The sequence below is a fragment of the Chroicocephalus ridibundus genome, chromosome 8, assembly GCF_963924245.1.
Source record: "Chroicocephalus ridibundus chromosome 8, bChrRid1.1, whole genome shotgun sequence".
Classification (NCBI taxonomy): Eukaryota; Metazoa; Chordata; class Aves; order Charadriiformes; family Laridae; genus Chroicocephalus; species Chroicocephalus ridibundus.
The window spans coordinates 1775028-1795725 of record NC_086291.1 but is presented as its reverse complement, the minus strand read 5'-3'; the positions used below and the strand labels follow the sequence as shown (position 1 = coordinate 1795725).

Here is a 20698-nt window from a genome sequence, read left to right as displayed (position 1 = left end):
TGCTTTTTTCACCTTGGCGTGTTACTGCCAGACGTTCAGCGCCCGAGATCTTTTCCACGATTCCCTTCGTAGTGCGATATTAGCAGCGGGCATCGTCGCTCGCGTTACAATGGTCTAAAAATAGCCAATTTGTTGCAGAAGACGGCTCTGTGCCAGCTGCATACTAATACAGCTGCCTGGAAGGAGGCAGCCGCAAGCAAACAGAAGAAATGCTGGCGTTATTTGCATTACCCGTCCATGCTTCACCGGCTCTCTGAAATTACAAAACCTACCAAAGAGACCAAAATTGGATGAGCTGGAACAGGAGCCTGCAGCCGTCCGCCTGTACACAATTGCTTTCCAACAGCAAAGAAACCAGAAGTTGTTCTCACTTACTAACCTCTGAAGTTCACTAGATGTAAAAAGAGAAGAAAACCAGTGGGGTTTTTTTCAGACTGAGGATTCATGAAGGCCCCTCCACGCTGTTACACCACCCGATAGATGGAGGCGTCACTATCCAACGCCCAGCGCAGTGCGGCCACAGCTCTGTACCCCACGGGGACACTGCATTCCGAGATGGAAACTCAATATTGAGCCATTCCGGGTTTCCTTTTCCCCAAGGTGTAACTGAGGCAGGAAGAGCCCGGCTCCGGGGGCTCCCAAAGCCTGTGGCTGTGGGGAGGGAGCAGCCTCCGGGTCCCTGCTCCAGCCAAGGATGGATCCCAGTGAATTATTCCTTGGCACGCAGACGGCCGTGCTGCAAAGCCGCTCAGAGGGAAGGACTGATGTTCCCTGTTAAGAACAGGGCAGCTCGCCAAGCGCAAACAGCCCGGACCCATGGCAGCAGACCAGCCCAAAAAATAAATAAAAGAAAGACAGAGAAATCCCCTGCGAGCTCGCAGCACATCCTCTCCCATCCTGCTCCGAGGTACCCTGCCCATGAGCGCCCGGCAGCAAGATGTGCCCACAAGCAACAACTGAAGCGAAGCAGGAATGGATTTTTGAAGTGATGTGACGGGAGCAGCGCTGAGCGCCCAACCTGCCCGGGACCGGGACGCGTGCGCTCGGCACCAGCGACCCCGGCCATGGACGGCCACGGCGCTGCTCTGTGGTGGGAAGGAGCGGTGGCTCCCAGAGCCGGCTCACCCCGTCCTCTCTGGGAGCAGGGATCATCCTTCCCAGGACAGCTGCTGTTTTGGAGAACGCTCCTCGACGAGCTGAACGGCCTTCATCCCTCCCCTGAAAGGTGTTCCTCAAACCCAACGATGGGAACCAGACCCAATTGCGCAGTAACACTTTGGCTTGAAAGCAGCCTTTTGTGCACAGATTTCTTGGGGCTGGAAACCAGAGGATGGCCGCTCCCCCGCGGATGTGCGAGTGCCGGAGAGCAGCCAGTGTCCGCGTACACCAACCGCTCACTTCCCGCAGGCCCTGCTCGCAGCAGAGCATCCTGCATCCCGCTGGGAGCGGGTCCTGCTCGCAGGTGCTGCCGTCCTTGCCAGCGGCACGAAGCTTTCCATCGCAGCTTTGGCCATTGAGGTAGAGGTGGTTCTAACGCAACTTCCTCACATTTCTGTCTGCCGCCTTTCCCTGCTCGGGGAAGGGTTTTTTTAATAATTGAATGCACAACGCATCAAATAAAGCTCGGACACAGAAATAACCTTTTCCTTGGAGAAGCAGCAAGTCTGAGTCTCTCCCAGCTTTCCATGAGGGATAAACACAAGAGAAGTGGCTCAGCTTCTGAACATCTGCCTTGTGAGAACATCTGCATTTCAAAAACATTTAAACAGCTGCATTAGGGAAGTCCAGACCCAGTTCCCAAGGGGAATGCGATTAAGGCTGGTTCCTTCTCGGAAGGGCGCAGACCCCCCTCGGGATGCCGGTGGCTCTCCGCTTCCCTGCACCCTGGGAGAGCCCTCACCGGCTGGACAGGGAGGGATGACACGGAGGGATGACACGGAGGGATGACACGGAGGGATGACACGGAGGGATGACACGGAGGGATGACACGGAGGGATGACACGGAGGGATGACTCCATCTCCGGAGGCGAGGGGAAGCGCCAGCATCCAGCCCATGAGTCACCCCGACGTCCATCCCTGCCCCATCCCTCTCCCCACAGGGCTGCGGCAGCCAGCGCCCCCGGAAAAAACCCCAGCCCACTGAGGTCTGGCTTTGAGGACTTGGATTAAAGCTTGAGAGAAGAAACTCAAAGGGTCGATTTAAAAGAGGAAATGAGGTTATTTCACATCTTCAGTGTTACCTCTCTTGAGGAGCCAATTCCAATTACCTGATCAATGAAGCTCTTAACACTAATGCAAAGTTAGAAGCAAGATACAGAGACACACATGCAATTATTTTGGCTTGACAAGATTTATTTGTATTTTTTTGGATCCAATCTAGTGAGGAAGAAGCACGTTACTCACTACTTACTTAGATTTTACACTTAATTTACATCTGCCTTCAGCTTGGCACGAAGCGTAGCAAAAGAACGTTTTAAAATACTTTCTTCAGTCAACGAAAGAAAAGCTTCAGGATGTGCCCAATAAGGTCCCACCATAGGAAGGATTCACGTCCCTCATCTCCAAACGCTTCTTATAAACACGGAACAGCAGCCGCTACTGAACTGACAACGACCAGAAACTGAGCCTTCCCCAGCTGCAGAAGTGGCAGGGCTCACCCCAAGCCTTGCTCTTATTACCCAGAGGGTGGCCCCAGACAAGCTTTTCTGCTTTTCAATCTCAGAAAAAGCTCCCACCTTTGAAGGGCCTGGTGACTGAAGAGCACAAAGAATGCCCTGCAGGCAAGGCGCTCTGCCCTTGCAGCAGAAATGCCATCAAAGGCTTGTTTAGCATTTAGCAACCTGCTCCCAGGTGCTCAGCCAGTTACCGACTCCAGCTCAGCTGTTTGACTCTAAAAGACTCAGAACAAAGCGTTATTTCTCTAAACACAGTCATCTATTGAAGTCTGAGAAGCTGAGACCTTAATAAAATTACAAAGCTACTCTCCTCTGTGTTTCAGAGATAATTATAGGGTTAAGAACACAGCAGTAGGCTTTATACAGTCTCATTTTTAACTTATCTTAATGGTGATACATTAAATAGCTTCCACCCGCGTGTGCTGCTCCCTGCCCCCAGCCCGGCTACTGGGACAGATTTGCTCCCGGAGCTGATCCACCATGTGGTGACGGGACCACCAGAGCCACAGCAAGGAGAGGCTGCAGCCAGAGAAAGAGCTACAGAAGCCCCAGAGCAGTCCGGTTTGAGAAGTGAATTGTTCAGTTGTTGTTAGGTTAGAGTTGTTAGGGAGAGGGATTTTTCCCCAAACGCTTTAAACCACAGGCACGGGTACAACTCTTCTTTCAGCAAGGGGCAGATCGGTCTTGCCCCTGCTGCTCCTGACACCATTTTGCAGATTTTTTTGCAGGTTATTTATTATATGGGGGTTTTATTTTGTTTTTCCAACTCCATATTTTATCTTCTTCCAGGAACTAAGGGTGCACCCCAGGAAGACACCTTCCTCCACAGCTCCTGTACCCATACAGTTTTCCAGTTACTTCGGGCCACTGTAGTTTCAAGGACAGAAGGTACTTTCCGTCTGCGCGCACCAAATCCCAGCAAAAACCGTATCACAAGGATTGATGGAAGGCAGGGCAACTATTTCAGTTCACCAACAACCAACCTCATGCTAAAGAAGTTAAAGTTGTCATGACAAAGGCTTGGTAAATAAACATCAACTCTTCTGCAGCTGGTGCCCGAGGGAGAGCGTGTGTTTAAACGCTCAGACATGAGCGTTCCTTCCTACGAGCTCCTCCTGCACACGTATGGATCAATAATTTCATTTACTGAGTACTTGGGCCCTGTCCTCCTTTCAGCTGGGACGCAGTCAATTTTTCTTCCTAGTAGCTGCTGTCTTTTGGATTTAGTATGAGCCTAATTTGATAGCGACAACTAAAACAGTGTGTGTTAATTAACGTTTCTATTAAGTCGAGGATTTTTTTCAGCTTCCCACAGAAGCTGAGAGGGAGCAGAGACAGGACAAGCTGGCCCAAGGAATATCCCACACCACAGACAGCAGTATATATACACATGGGGCTGGCGGGGGGCAGGAATCCGCAATCACTGCTCAGCACAGGCTGGGCCACCCATCACCAGGTGATGAGACTAACGGCATTACTTTATTTTTGTATATTCTTTTAACATTTTTTTTTCTTCCATTACTGTGCTATTAAACTGCCTTTATCTCAGCCTATGAGGTTTTGTTTTTTTTCCTTTTTCTCCCTCTTCTCCCTGCCCTACGGTGGGTAAAATGAGCGAAAGGCTGCATGGTCCCAGTTGCCAGCTGGGGTTAAACCACGACAGCTCATCGTTTAGAAACTCATCACACAAAAACATTTGGCAAACACGGAGCGAAATACCACGGCTTAAAGTCTTCAGCACTGGGAAACTGGTAGTTCGAGTCTTTGCAGAAAGGATTTTTGGGGCAGACATTTGTAAAAATAAAAAAAAAAATTAGAAAAAATCTCATGACTCTGCATTTCACCAACTCTGCGCAGACCGAAACATCCAAACCAGAGAGAAGGGGGCTGAGGGGAGACCTGCTCGCTCTCTGCAGCTCCCTGAAAGGAGGGGGCAGCCAGGGGGGGTCGGGCTCTTCTCCCAAGGAACAGGCCATGGGACAAGAGGAAACAGCCTCAAGTTGTGCCAGGGGAGGTTTAGGATGGATATTGGGAGAAATTTCTTCATGGAAAGGGTTGTCAAGCCTTGGCCCAGGCTGCCCAGGGCAGTGGTGGAGTCGCCATCCCTGGAGGGGTTGAAAAGCCGGGCAGACGTGGTGCTGAGGGACACGGGGTAGTGGGGGTCTGGGCAGCGTTAAGTTGATGGTTGGACTCGATGATCTGAAAGGTCCCTTCCAACATGGACAATTCTATAATTATAAACCAGTGCAGCTGCTGATGGTTTACATACTTTAAAACAGGGAACCTGCTCATCATCTGCTCAGCTACTTGCTCGCACAGCGCGAGCAGCTCTCCCTGCAAAGATACGTATTGGCATGTCTCATTCCCACCTTCAGAACATGCTCCTGTATCACCTCGCTCTACGGAGGCACCGTAGCAGTTCACATACAGCGCGGGAGAAAAGCAACCTTAAGAGAAACACACTGGGAAGTGAGACCACAGCCAGCATCTAACGAACGATGGCGAGTGACTTACTTAGGTCGTTGTCCATCTTGAAGGCGATGTCCAGCTGCATGATGAAAAGCATGAACTGGAACCAGGGGCTCATCTCCTTGCTGGGGAGGGGAATGTGCACGGCAAACACGATATCGTTGGCTTCGATCTGCCTGCTCACCGCCTCGTCGAAGTCTTTGAGCTTCTCGCAGTGGTTGGGTCCCCAGGGCATCAGCCACTTGGTTTTGTGGTGGTTTTTTCTCACATCAATGCACTTCACTGACATGTAAGGGACAGCTGTAGTGGGGCTGGGAGCTGCAAACGGAAGAGAACCGTGTTTTTAGCATCTTCAGATATCGTACACAGTGGTTTCCCCATCAAAGTGTGGGGCTCCCCATTCAGCTGTCTGAAGGTAATTTAAAACAAACGCATCGAATGATTCCCTTTCACAGCTCCTCGATCCTGCAGTTAAGCAATTCGGTTTATTACGTCTACAGGCATATTACTGACTTTGTAGTGGGATCGAATTAGGATTAGCTGAAGCAGTGGGAATCCGCCGGTTCAGTCTCAGATACCCCCGTCACACCGAAATCACACGGAAAGTTCTGGCATCGTTTTCCGCGCATACGCTCTTCCAGTTTGCTCACTCAAGAAATCCACTTGCGAAGCACGTGGGTATCCCCAAACCCAGACAGATGAACTAATCCCGGACCCTGCGGTACCGCAGAGCCGGGGACAAGACCTACCGCGGCGATGTGAACCCGCGCACAGCCACGCGTTTGCCTGGGCAGGAGGAAGGCTTTTCTCCCCGCCGAATCACGCAATCATTTTTTAAAAACATCAGGGAAATAAAAGAGCTCCCAGCACGGACAAACTGGATTTCGCTGCATTAATTCTGGACTTACTTTCAGGCCCACCAGCGACGTGGTCTGGAGCACTCCAAGCGGAGAAGGTGGTGCAGCCCTCCCTGGGCCGTAAACCATCTCGTCATCCACAGGGATGATGAGCCTCACGGCAGCGCAGCACTAGCGCCACTGCCACTTCACGCTCCCGCTATACGCGGGGGCACATCCTCATCCCCAACATAGCTCCCATTAGTAAGGTACGCGAAACACCTTCGGAAAACCAAGCTAAATGCAAACGAGTTTCTATCCTTTGAGGTTATCACCCATGGGCACCATCACCAATAGACCATTCTCATGGATTTTTGCCACCACTGCTGGAGGCGGCGGTGCTGTTTTGAAAGACTACCAGTATTTTTACTGCTTCTCTAATCACGCTGCTCATGGTCCTACCTCCATAAGACATCAAACAAGGGATGCAAGTTACTGAAAAGAGGGGAGACTGAGATGAGACGTGAGGCAGAAATTGTTGGCTGTGAGGGCGGTGAGCCCCTGGCCCAGGTTGCCCAGAGAAGCTGTGGCTGCCCCATCCCTGGAGGGGTTCAAGGCCAGGTTGGACGGGGCTTGGAGCAACCTGGGCTGGTGGGAGGTATCCCTGCATGATGACTATGACAACCAAAGATCTGCCTCTCTCTTCCCCATAGCCACAGGGGTGGTTTTTTTGAGATATTGGGAGAAAAGTAGCAGAACGGAGAACTTGGCTCTGAAATGTCCCCAGCACCACAACAAGCAACGAGGCTTTGTGCACGTGCACAGGACACCCATAACGTCTAACATCCCAGATGGGATCGTTAAAACTATGGGTGTTTATACTGCTTGGGCTTTACATTGATTAGGAAACAGTCAGAAACTCTGAAGTACCAATAGGGATGAATGCAGAAAAAAGATAAATAACGCATTCCACCTTCGGCCAGAATTCCACCATGAACCACCTCCCAATCTGAGAGAAAGAAAAGGCTTTTTAAAACTCAAATATATTTCCAAATTAGTTCTTCCACTCAAAGAATTCTTATGACAGTGGTTCTTGCCCTGTTTCAAATATCATTTGGGAAATAAATATTTTAATGCATCACAGAACTGGGAAACCATGGGGATGAGCAGAGCTGGAGATGCTCCAGTTCCTCATCTCCCCAGTATGATCCCAGGGGCTTCCATGGGTCAGAAAGTCAAGCGATCAGAAAGTCGGTAATTCCCCTGTCCCTTACGGATCCATTCCCCTTTTTGTCAGAGAAAGAAGTATTTTTTTTCACATCAACCAGCTCAACGCACTTTAACGTCCAATAGACTTCACTGCAATTAAAGCAGAACCGTCCTGTTTTCTGAAGCGTTACCAGGAAGGTGCCACTGGACGGGCTGAAATGAATTTCTTCCAGCTTCACAGGTTTTAAGAAGCAGATAGAACAGGTTAAATCTTTCTTTTTAAGCTGTTAAAAAAAAAAAAAAGAAAAAAGACTTTTCTTTATTTCTGTTTTAGCTTTAAATTCTTCAAATTCTAGTGATGTGATACAAGTTTGTGAAGTGACATTTAGGGGAAAACCCCAAATTATCCAGCCCTTTTTCAAACAAAAATAAGACTTGAAATTCAAAACTTTAAGTGCAAATTTAACCTCATAAAGTAGGTTAAATTTACCTAATTATGTAATTAACCTAATAGTGTAAAAATGCTGTAAAGCAAGTGACAAGTATTGAAATATTACAGAATCACAGAATCTTCATGGTTGGAAAGGACCCTTAAGATCGAGTCCAACCAAACAACCTACAATCTCTGCCACTAGAGCATGCCCTGAAGTGCCACATCCAGACGTTTCTTAAACACCTCTAGGGATGGTGACTCAGCCCCCTCCCTGGGCAGGCTGTTCCAGGGCCTGACCACTCTTTCAGTAAAGTCATTCCTCCTAATATCTAACCTAAACCTCCCCTGCCGCAGCTTCAGCCCATTTCCTCTGGTCCTGTCATTCTTCACCTGGGAGAAGAGGCCAACACCCCCCTCTCTCCACCCTCCTTTCAGGGAGTTGTAGAGGGCAATGAGGTCTCCCCTCAGCCTCCTCTTCTCCAGGCTAAACATGCCCAGCTCCCTCAGCCTCTCCTCACATGCCCTGGTCTCCAGACCCCTCACCAGCCTGGTCGCTCTCCTCTGGACACGCTCCAGCACCTCAATGTCCCTCTTGTACAGAGGGGCCCAGAACTGAACACAGCGCTCGAGGTGAGGCCTCACCAGTGCCCAGTACAGAGGCACCATCACTTCCCTGCTCCTGCTGGCCACGCTGTTCCTGAGACAAGCCACAATGCTGTTGGCCTTCTTGGCCACCTGGGCACACTGCTGGCTCATGTTAAGCTGGCCGTCCACCAGCACCCCCAGGTCCTTTTCTGCGGGGCAGCTTTCCAGCCACTCTGCCCCAAGCCTGTAGCGTTGCTTGGGGTTGTTGTGACCGAAATGCAGGACCCGGCACTTGGTCTTATTGAACCTCCTACAGTTGGCCTTGGCCCATGGATCCAGCCTGTCCAGGTCCCTCTGTAGAGCCTTCCTACCCTCAAGCAGATCAACACTCCCACCTGGTTTGGTGTTGTCTCCAAACTTACTGAGGGTGCACTCAATCCCCTCATCCAGATCATTGATAAAGATATTAAACAAAACGGGCCCCAAAACTGAGCCCTGAGGGACACCACTGGTGACGGGCCGCCAAGAGGATTTCACCCCGTTAATCACAACTCCCTGGGCACGGCCATCCAGCCAGTTTTTAACCCAGCAAAGAGTACACTTGTCTATGCCATGATTCGCCACGTTCTCCAGGAGAATGCTGTGGGGGACGGTGTCAAAGGCCTTACCAAAGTCCAGACAGACGACGTCCACAGCCTTCCCCGCATCCAGAAGGTGGGTGACATGGTCATAGAAAGAGACCAGGTTGGTTAAGCAGGACCTCCCCTTCCTAAACCCCTGCTGGCTGGCCCTGATCCCTTGGCTGCCCTGCACTTGCCGTGAGAGCTCACTCAAGATGATCCTCTCCATGATCTTTCCTGGTACCGAGGTCAGGCTGACAGGCCTGTAGTTCCCCGGATCCTCCTTCCCACCCTTCTTGTAGGAGGGTGTCACATTTGCCACCCTCCAGTCATCTGGCACCTGCCCTGTTGACAAATGATGGAGAGGGGCTTGGTGAGCTCTCCCGCCAGCTCCCTGACTACTCTTGGGTGAATCCCATCCGGCCCCATAGACTTATGTGCGTTTAGGTGCAGAAGCAGATCATTGACTGCTTCCTCCTGGATTATGGGTGGGCCGTTCTGCTCTCCATCCTTATCTTCCAGCTCCGGAGGCTGAGCACCCTGGCGATAGCTGGTCTGACTATTGAAGACGGAGGCAAAGGCGGCATTCAGTATCTCAGCCTTCTCCTCGTCCTTGGTTGCAACCTTCCCCCACAGCATCCAGTAAGGAATGGAGATTCTCCCTGGCTTTCTTTTGGTTGATGTATTTATAAAAGCTTTTTTTGTTGTCCTTAATGTTAGCGGCCAAGCTGAGCTCCAGCTGGGCTTTTGCCTTCCTAGTTTTCTCTCTGTATAACCTACCGAGATCTCTGTACTCCTCCTGAGTTGCCTGTCCCTTCTTCCAAAGGTGGTAAACCCCCCTTTTATTCCTAAGTCCCAGCAGAAGTTCCTTATTCATCCAGACTGGCCATTTTCCCCCCTTTAGACTTGTGACACTTGGGGACAACCTGCTCCTGGGCCTGTAAGATTTCCTTCTTGAAGGGCGTCCAGCCTTCCTGGACCCCTTTGCCCTTCAGGACTGACTCCCGAGGGACGCTCAACCAGTGTCCTGAACAAGCCAAAGTCCGCCCTCCGGAAGTCCAAGGTGGAGGTTTTGCTAACCCCCCTCCTTACATCGCTACGAATTGAAAACTTGACCATTTCATGATCACTAATAGCTTATAGCCTTTCATCGCAGCATTCCAGTCGTGACAGTCATCCCACCACATTTCCGTGATGGCGACTACATCACAGCTGTCCTGCTGCACAATGGCTTCCAGCTCATCCCTTTTGTTGCCCACGCTGCGTGCATTTGTCTAGACGCACTTGAGCTGGGCTACCGATTTCACCCCCATCCTTGGCCCTTTATCCCCAGGCTCATTGCTAGTGGGCCTGGTTTTATCCCCTTCCCCCTTCGGTTCTAGTTTAAAGCCCCGTCCATGAGCCTTGCTAACTCTTGGCCTAACACCCTTTGCCCCTTTCGGGATCGGGTTTTCCCATTCTTAGCGAGCAGGCCCGGTGTCCCGCAGATCAAACTATGGTCACTGAGCCCAAAGCCCTGCTCGTAGCACCAGTTCTGGGGCCAGGTGTTGATCCGTCCGATTTTCTTGTTCGCCCATTCGTCAGTCCCCAGAGCTGGAAGGGCAGAGGAGAACACAGTTTGTGCTCCCGAAGCCTTGACGAGCCGCCCCAAGGCCCTGAAATCTCTCTTCATTGCCCTCAGACTTCTGCTCTCCGGCTCCTCACTGTCTGCCTGTACGACCAAAAGAGGGTAATAATCGGAGGGCCGTATCAGGCCAGGAAGGTTCCTGGCTCTATCCTTAACACGGGCCCAGGGAGGCAGCAGACCCCCCTGTGGGAAGGGTCCGGCCTGCATACGGGACCCTACACTATTCCTACACTACGAGTTAAAGCAGAAGCAGCCCATAGATTAACAGCCGCACAGGCATATGGCATAACAGATGACCATGTCAAAGTCTCCAGAGAAAAAACGTCGTGGTGGACATGCAGAATCGGAGCTGAGGTGGCCAGCCCGTGGGCTCCTCGCCTTGTCACCATCCCAGGACTTCCCCACCGGATCACAGCCCACCAAAACACCCCTCCGGCAGCACGCACGAGCACCCTACCTACGCACTCGAGGTATCGCAGTGAGACAAAATAACCCAAACCTGAGCAACACCCACAAAGCCGGGGCCGGCTGACACCCCCACAGCCGGGTGATTCAGAGCCGGCGGCCGCTGCGTCCTTTGGCCGCGTCCTGACAACAGCAGCTCTGTTGCTTCGTGGGACCCAGGCCAGGAACTCTGCCGAGCATCTTCGCTGCCGTGCCACCTCGGCAGAAAGATGACATCCTTCCTACAGCCGGGGGAGATGACTCAACCTGCGAGTTGGGAGGAAGTTATTAAAAAGCAGTTGTTTATAAACTGCATTTTTTTTTTTCCCCTCTCAATTTTTTTGACAGCAGCAAGTTTTTTTTCCAGCTGAGGAGCCACAGTGGGCTGCAAGGAAAGGGATTTGCTCGAGCAGGAATTCTTCCAGATCCAGCGCTGCTCTCGCTAGCAATCCACAGCCCAAGAGCATCACAGACCTGTAGCGCTGCCGCATCCCAAACCCCCACCGCACCCAGCGGTCCTCGGGGACCACAGAAAGCTCACACCTTACGGCAGCCCCAGAAAAGGGCAGAAGAAAGCCCCAGAAAAATGCCAGAAAGAAACTGCAAAATAAAATAAAATCAAGCATTAAAAAAAACCCCCAAAGAATAAATCAACCGCAAGTCCAGGGTTACAGCGTGCTTTAATGACCTGCCGTAAGCGCAGCAATCGGTGCGCCATCCTTCTATCACACCTCCATGCAGAACACAGAAACCGTGGCGAAAACTGCAGCTGTAAGCGAATATTCGGAATATTTCTGTGAAATAAGCCAGACATTCAGGCCAAGCTCTCAGAGCTTTTTAACTTCGACAGATCTTTGTGTGATTTAAAAGCCAGCATTTCTGAATTAGGAGATATTGTTACTTCTACAGAGAAGACAAATGTTTCTTGCTTTGATGCAACTCATTCTAGCCATAAATACATGTTTTCATCACTGACTGATTATGATTTTAAATACTTGGCATGCTAACTCGAGTATCCCCTCTGCCAAAGTTACAGCTTTGAGGAGCAAAGAGACAATTACTATATATATTCCTTGTCGGGAACTGCACACCAAACAAACGTCGGCACTTGGCTTGCATTACTTGCTTGGCTCCCGTCCCATTAAATTCAAGTGAGTGTTGAACCAAGCGGGGCGGGGGGGGGAAAAAAACCAACTAAAAACGCTTTGTGAAACTGCAGCCAAGTCAACTAACAGCATTACAAAGTGCTATGCAAAACAAAGCTCGCATCGAGGGATTTCAGCTAAAACGCGGTGCCAAGCAGGCTGCTCTCAGCCCGTCTGCCTGTGGGCTGGCGGATGGTTCAGCTTTATGGATTAAGTGATATATGTCAGCCTGGAAATAATTAAATCGCCGTTTGTGCCTCATGCAGTGGGTGAGCCTCAGCCCCCGGCCCAGCCTGGGCGCTGCGATGAGGAGCGCGGTACCATTTGGGGGGGTCGCAGGGCAGCCCAGGGCAGGGCTGGTATCCAGAGGGGTTTGCAGAAGCTGTGTGGGAACATGGCTCTCCGGGAGCCAGATCCCACAGGAGCCAGCTCGGGATGCCCAGGAAGGTGCCCTGGGACCATGAGCAGGCATCGGGCAGAGGCCCCCCCACCACCAAGGGGTATGACCCCTGCCATGCTAGATGCCCAAAGGCATCGGCATGAGGCCGGCAGAGCTGCAGGCACCATCAATGGATGCTTCTAACCCTCCCCACTTAAGAGGGAAAACTTCCCCCCCAGACAAGTTTCCAGAGAAGATGATTCACAGCAAACCCTTTCGGGGTGACAGCCGTGATCTCCCGGGGGAAGCGGGAAGGAGGTGACTGTCACCAGAGCCCTCCTCAGCTCTGCTGGGACAAACCTTCATTAAATCTTCCTTAAAAACCCAGGCAAGCGCAGACATGAAAATAAAACCAGAGTCTGAGCAGCCTCTCTTTGCAGTTCACTGGTTTCCACACTAGTTTGGGGACTGAAGACAGTTTAGCCTCTTTGAAGGTTGGCTGCACATATGCCATAGATGCATTTGCCTTAAAGGTATGTGGTGACCGGCTTGCACTGCCAGCCCATATGCCGGGGAAGGGGGAAGCCACCCGCTCCATCTCCTCCAGAAGAGGCCTTGGAGGTGCCTGGCTCACTGCAAAAGTCCCAAGGTTATCCCAGATGACATGGGTCCCAGCAGACCCTGCCAAGGAAGAAAGGCTCCTTGTAATGGTTTTAGCCAGCGAGCGCCCCGGAGAGGCTGCTGCCTTCAGCAGCGTGGTCACCACAACCCAGGGAGGGCTTCCGAGGAGCCTCCAAAGCCATTTCAGCTCTGTCTGACAGGCTGAAGCCAACTCTTGCATGTAATTTCCCATGAGACTTGTCTCCCGGTTCATACTGAAAGTACCACATAGCCAACGGCACAAGCATCATACCACCGTATTCGCCTCAAACATGGATTTTCTCAAGCTGCATCCCCAAGAAACAGCAGCGTTTAAAAGCAAGAGAGACATTTAGTGTGGGAGGGATGGACAGAAGTTGAATCGCATTCAGTTTGGAATGATCCAAGACTACTCAGACTTGTGTTGAGCTGGCAGCAGCGTTTCACTTGAAGATGACAGTGTTATAGAATAACTCCAAATAAGAGACTTTGAAGGAGACATCTCAGCATACCTGGTATCTACAGGCCAGAGAGATCAAAGATCTTATGACCCGATTCAGCAAAAGCTGCCATGAGTTGGTTTCTCAGCACTGGTGACCATCTCCATTGCCAAGACAGAGAGAATTTCTCTCCTACATCTGAGCCGGAATTGAAATTCCTTCCCTTTGCATGGACTAAACCAGAGTACAAGTGGAGGCAACCACCCGAAGCGATCCATCGCACGGTGGGACACCCCGAGCCATCCAATGCTGCTCCTGCCCCCCTACATTCTCCATAGTAGAACCCTACAGCGTTTGCTGCAGAAACCGAGCACCCTGCCCCAAATATGCAGCAAACTGGTAAATAGCAGGTACTCTGAAGAGAGACGGGGATCCAGCCTGTCCGTCACCGCTGTCGTGCTCTCTGGAGCCCCTGGGTTAGATCCTGGTTACCACCACGCTCCCAGGTCTGGCTTCCAGAAATCCTCAGCAGGGAAAGTTTTGATTCAGTTGAAGAAGAGCACAACACTGCGGCCAACTAAATGAAACAAATGGAGTATTTTATGGCACAGGGGAGTTGGCAAGTTTTAGTTGAGATTTAACCCTCCTAGTTTGGTTACTTGAAAAGTAAACACCCATTTCCCCCAGTCAATACAATCATAATTCATCAATCACAGCATCCCAACCTTGACTTTGTTAGCATGATTTTTCAAACAAAAGCTAGAGCTTCATATTACAGAATTACGCTCCCCTGGTCGGCATATTGAAAGTGAACCTGTTGAAAGGGAAGAGCGCAGTTCAACGCCGAGGAACCAGGGATGGAACCTGGGGAGGTCTCTCGTCCAACCTCTGCCGGGAGGGCAGAGCAGGAGGTCCTGAAGCTGGTTACTGCTCCTGGGATGCTGATGTGCTGCTCTTGCTGTCCCCTCATCCCCATTTTCGTCACTCCGCATACAGACTAAATATTAAGCTACTATATAGCAGTCAAAGTTGAGTTCACACGCTGTAGAGTTTACCACCATCCGGATCCTCATGCGCACACACCAGTCCTAACGAGTACATATTCCATTTCTTCAGATTTATAGTCGCCACTTACTTCACTCTCTTCTCTTCATCTTTGCCCTATAACAAATCGCCACGTTTCATTCCTCAAGATGGTTTTTAATGCTGTTTCCACAAGCCGGAAGATCAGACTGACAAAGTCTGACCGTTCTGTGAAATCCCGCCCTGGACGGGGAGAGGCAGCGGGAGACCCCGCTCTCGCCCACAAGGGTGAAGCCTCCCCAGGCCACACGGCAATGGCATTTGCAGTCTGCATCACAGTTCACTTCTCGACTCGGAGAAGTCTGGTTTTCCCCGGAGCTCCCAGTTCTCCTGCGTGTGGTGTCCCAGGTCTTTGCTCTTCCCTCGCCCCCACTGACGTTCCTGCTCTTCTCCACCCAGCTGACTCCCCCATTTCCAGCTGATGCTCGGCTGCCCCTACAGCAAACTTGGGGCCCAAAGCTGGGTTGATGTAAAAGAGAGTAAAAAATAGTAGAGAAAGGGGGTCCTTTGGTGGCCATGAGCTTAAAGCGTGGGAAAAGTGACATTTCAACTTCAAATTTCTAAGATAAAAAATGCCAAAGTTAAAACCGTTAGGTCTTCAAGGACAGAAGAAAAGAAAGCCTACTTTTTCTGAATGTCTGTCAGTCTTTAACAAATACTCTTTCACACCTTTGTGCCACAAGCAAAACTTGTTCCTACTTATCTCTTGAGCTTGCCTCTCCTGCAAGGCACGGTGGTGATGGCACGTAGGGATGGGCGAGGGCAAGTGGAACAGAGGAAACTCATTTAGACAAACTCCGTCACCATTCGGAGCCTGCTGGACTTGCCCTGAAAGCCGTTAGCAAATAGAACTGAGCAGCTGCAGAACTCTTTTTAATTATTATTTTAATTCTCAAAGCCCCGGTTCAAGGCTTGAGAACTTTAACGTCTCTGTAGTACCGCAATAAGCGGCTTTCCTTTAGTTTCAGCTATACTGCGCCCTTGAAACAATCTATTACCGTGTAAGCATTCATCTGCCCTTTTCTTTTCGGAGAAAAAAAAAGCAGAAAACAAGATCTCACCTGTAAAGCAACTCATCTTGGGAACTATTCCTCAGAGAAACAAAGAAACACTGCTTCTCTGTATTTAGACTTAAATCTTTAGGTTTGCTCTAAGTGAGCAAACTTTAGAAAACTAAAATTAACTCTAAGTGAGCTCAATTTTTCAATAGTTTCATTTTACAACATTACATATGCCTAGATTTGCTTAAGAGCCACCATCACTCAGTTTATTAATTTCAATAAATTAAGTAGATTGTTAAAGAGCTCCTGGGATAAACCCTGAAATAATTCCTTCTTTCTTCCCTCCACACTCCTGCAAACAGGGCATTCAGCCCAGTTACGAGAATAACACCATCCCCTCGCTGCTCCCACACGAACGCTTACCTCTACGGTATATATTTTGTACCTTCTCATCTAGAACACCTACAGCATTTCAAATTAACTACTGACCCTTGCTCCTGCACTATAAACAAGCCCTTTAGAAAATCTCAATTGCATTGTGTCTACATTGATTAAAGCTTGAGTCCTACTGACCTCATGCGGTGTTAACTTCTCCCAGGCACCAGCAGCATTCTGCTTTTCTACTCAATTACCCCCTTCTGTGCCGAGCCATCACTACCCAACGAGCACACACAATGGCCTTCTGCTTCATTACACTAACCAACAGCCGGATAGGAATAAACAAGCTAATTTATCATCAGACAGACCCAGCTTTTCCAACTGGAACACTGAGAACCCGAATAACACCATATATACTTACCATTTATAAATATATATTTATTGCAGTATGAAAGTTTTCTTTCCTACCTCCCTCTTTCCTGACCTTGATGCTACCAGTTCAATACATTAATGAGAGTGACCACTAACGCAGCCTTTAAATTACTATTTTTTTTTTATTACTAGTTACTATTTCGCAAGCTACTTGAAAGCCTTTGTTGGAACACCTCGGCGGCTTTTATATGCAGAATGGCTGTACATTGAAATCATCTAATTCATCTTTTAAAAAAGAAACAAACAAAAAAAATAAAAAAAACCAAGAAAACCCCAATACCAACTAGAAGCCCGCTCCCCTTAGGGAAGTTATTTCTTTTTTATCATCTGATTTCAAGCTTTATCAAGCCCATAGTCCTTTGAAGCCCCACGAGGCCATTTCCATCCTTATTCACCATGTGTGCTGCCAGACACACCACTGCAGCTGAACGCCTGTAGTTCTCTCGTCTCCAACAGATTTTTCAATCCTACCGGTTTTTCTGTCTCTCTGGTTTCAGAGCATGAAAATTAACCTGTCCAAAGTCCAGTTCGGGAGCTTCCTGACCCACGCTCATCTTCTGTGTCCAGGTCTCCTGCTTTGGATGTGGAGAACAAGCCAGGGTTGGGCACGTATCTCCTCCAGTGACCACCTTGGCTTGGGCAGCACTGGTTTTCCCACCACCTTTGGCGGGCGATAGGAGTCCTGACCCAGTTCAGTGTATGGCTGGATGGAAGATGATATTTGGTGGCACAGATGGCAGCCCAGACCTCTGCCAAACTCAAACCTACCGTCTTAGACTGGGGTGGGACACAAGCTGCCAGGACGTGGAGGTCCCTAACCAAGCACTATGGCCAGCAGAACCATCTTACTGGGGTTTTGAGGAACCAAAAGGCCATGGAACACTGCCTCTTTAGGTATTTTCTTTCTCTTTAGGGAATTTTCTGCAATAAGGCGATTTTCAAAGAGCCACAGGAGCAGCTCTGCCAAGAACCTTCAAACCTGCAGGTGCCATCGGGATCCCGCTGCGAGTCCAAGCGCCCACAAGGCTGCTGCCACCCAGCACCAAGCAAAGAGCTTCTGGGGAGCAGTCCTGCTCTCACAGATAAGGGATCATTCCCTCAGCCCCAGGCAAGTCAGAGAGCAAGAAATCCTTGAGGCAGTAGAGTATAAGTAGATTTGCTAAAGAACGGAATCAATATTCATATGCAAGAGCAGCAACAAATGCAAACGAAGCAAGGACTAGCAGTACGAGTTCCACAAAGGCAGAAATATATATTCAAAAACAGTTCCTTTGAAAAAAGAAGACAAAAAGAAGGTAGAACTGATTTACTAATTGCCACAGACAGTTTGATCTCCTTCCAAGGCGTCCTTTGTCCGGTCTCGCCTCCGATGAGGTGCGTTTCCTGCTACGCCCAGCCAAGATATTAAATCCCTGCAAAGAGAGGTCTGAAATAGCAGCGTGACCCGACCGTATCCAGCAGCTTCTCTCCTGAGCGACAGCCTGAAACTCTCCCAGTCCTGCCCACCCCAGATAACAACATACCTTGAAACCACCAGCGCTCAGATATGTAAAGAATTCCATCTGCATTTGAAGAGGAGGGCTCAGCCGGCCGGAGCAGCCACCTCGCCCCCTTCAAAGGCTTCCCCAGGCTATCGGAGAGTTATAACTCGACTTCAAAGACCATAAATGATATTTACTAACGAAAAAGACTTCCTGTTCAATGGTTATCCCTTGCAAAGCGCCGAGAGGCAGCAGAAGCACCGCTTGGGAGGTGTTCGGGTCACGTTTAAAACCCAGCCTGTTTGGGTCGTAGCAACGTGAGAGAAGAGAAACAGTAAGAGGAACATCCTCTCTACATAAACTTTGAGTTTCTAGAGGCACAGAGTTTCCCTGATGCAACTCTCCCGAGTTAACTGTGCTTTGGAGGTGATGCAACTGCGAGAAGAGCAAAAAAAACGCCAACGCCTGGGAGGATTTACAGCCCGGCTGCCCACTCCTCCGGCCCCCGGCACGGACTTTCTGCCTGGGAACTCTCCATTTCTGGCACATTTGCCCATTCAGCTACAGTTACAGCTCTTAAAAAGAAGAATTGAGCAGACCTAAACTAAACAGACATGACCTTTCATGTCTGCTTTTTCATCGGCTCCCAGCGCTTCTGCCAAGGCTGCAGCGCTGCAGGAATGTGGCTTATACAGAGGAGTCTATTGGCATTCACGGCCACGGCACCGCACCGACCTACCCGGCACAGCTCGCCCATCTTCTGGAGAGGCCAGCCATGAAAGAAAGTCAGGCACATAAAAATGGTCTTTGTCCTGGAGCCCACAGCCACCCTTCCCTAGCAGGCTGCGTCCCCCTACCTCAGAAATCAGAGCGTCTCTCCTTGTCAAAGAGATCAGCTGGGCCCTAAGAAGGTAATGAAATCCGAGGAAAGAAAATTAAATCCTGGAAACTCACTGCTCAGGAGCCAAATCGGACATTTAGATAATGAACTGGAATTGTTGATAGCTGCTCAGCCATTTATACACATGACTCATTATCTCTCTGGGCGAGACACACAAGTAAGAGTTTTATTCGCTCCAGTCAAAACAATTCTGGGTTTTTTCAACCTTAAGCCGAGGCAGGGGAGCAGTGAACCTGCACCTTCTGAACTGCAGCCCCCTCGTCCCAGAAGACTCGTGTGCTAAATAAAACCCTCCACTTTTCCAATCAGTTAAATTTGTAAAGTGTACGGTTGGGCACCGGACTTTCAGTCCTTAACTGTGTGTATGCCTGTCCTGGACTTTGTCTTCACTCCAGAGAGCTCCCACTGCAGTCAGTCAGCGCATTTGAAACCAAGATAATCTGCGACTTAGGACAGGGCGTCCTTGCAGTCCTCGAAGTAACTCACAGAGTTAGTGAAAAGCTGTCTTTTCAGTAACTTGTCTGAAGGAACAAAAATATTGCTGCACGGAGCTCTGTTGTCCAATTTCCCCCCGTCCCTCCATCTCGGCAGCTTTGCTCTTCACTCCAGCGTCCCACGGTCCTGCCAGACCAGGGGCAAGATGCACAGCGATGCATGACCAAAGCGATGGAGAGAGGAAGCCCCAGGGGAGGTGGGGTAGTGCCTTGACCCCAGGTCCTTAGAACAGACCAGCCATTTCAGTGAAGAACAAGCTAGAGAGCACGCCAGAGCTTGTACATCTGCCCAGCTTCTGCGGCGGTCAGGCAGCAGCACAAAGCCCACCGAGATGCAGAAGCCCCTGCCTGGGCACCAGCAGCATGTAGGAGGTTCAGTGATCTCAAGTACTCAACGGGAGCCACAGAGCTATGGGACATTATGAGAAGTGCCCCACACTTTGGGACTCGATTAACACTGAATTTCCTGCTGTCTCCACAAACTCTAGACAGGTTTGAGCAGTAAAGTCCTGTTTTCTTTCTTAAACACTGTGTATATAAATGAATTCCAGATGCAAGGGAAATTACAAAGAGGGACACCATCAACAGCTTCCCACAAGGTATACAAAGGAAGATAATTTGTAATCAAAAGCTTTGGTTTAAAGAAGACCAAGAAGCCTTAAGCCCACACTAGAGTCAAGTCAGATTTCCGTACACCCAAAATGCTACCACCTGGCCAGCGGTCAGAAGGAGAGGACACAAGGCCACCTTCATCCTTGGAGCAGCAGTTGTGGCGTGACCTCCGTTGGAATGCTCTGGTCAAAACTCCCAGGAACGAGCACGGATGCTGCAGCTGGTCCAGCTGTGGGCAGGTTTGTCCTCAGGCCAAGCCCGAGGCTGTCACCTGGCTCCACGTGCTGCTCAGCACAACTGGCCGAGCCCGGTGGCACCCCGGAGACAGCTGGGATGCCAGGAATTTGGCCAAACCCACGGCGTGTATGGAAAAGGCAGAGGGTACATACACACAGCACGCGAGGGCTCCTGGGAACACCAGCAGGACTGTAAATCAGCGTTAGCCTAATTTCTCACCAACGTCAATGCTGCCTTGAATGATAACAGAAAACATTCCTGTTTGATCCCATCCTCCTATACTACGTGTACGCTATCACTCATAGCGGGGTAGTGAAAAGGAGGTTTTATTATGACTAATTATACCGATCCTGTTTTATCGGGTCCTGATACATCCTAACAGAACACATAACACAATCCAGAAGCGTAACCTTTAAACAAAGTGTTTAGCAGGGAACAGAGCAGACACCAGGAATCCTGCAGGGCTTGAAAACAGGCCGGTTGGAGGCAGCGACAGCCCCAGTTGCCTGGAGCCAAAGGAACAGCTCAATAAAATTCTCTGTTCAGGTGTTTTCTCACTCCCTAGCTTTGCAAAGCTC

At 50.0% G+C, this 20698-nt stretch overlaps 1 protein-coding gene across 1 annotated transcript in view; it reads right to left on the bottom strand.

Annotated features, from left to right (window-relative positions):
- WLS (Wnt ligand secretion mediator) overlaps window positions 1-20698 on the bottom strand; it is a 39686-nt gene that overhangs the window by 15335 nt on the left and 3653 nt on the right. The window contains exon 2 of the mRNA XM_063343767.1: window positions 5190-5462. Within this exon, the coding sequence (XP_063199837.1) occupies window positions 5190-5462 (273 nt within the window). The remainder of the gene's footprint in view (window positions 1-5189; window positions 5463-20698) is intronic.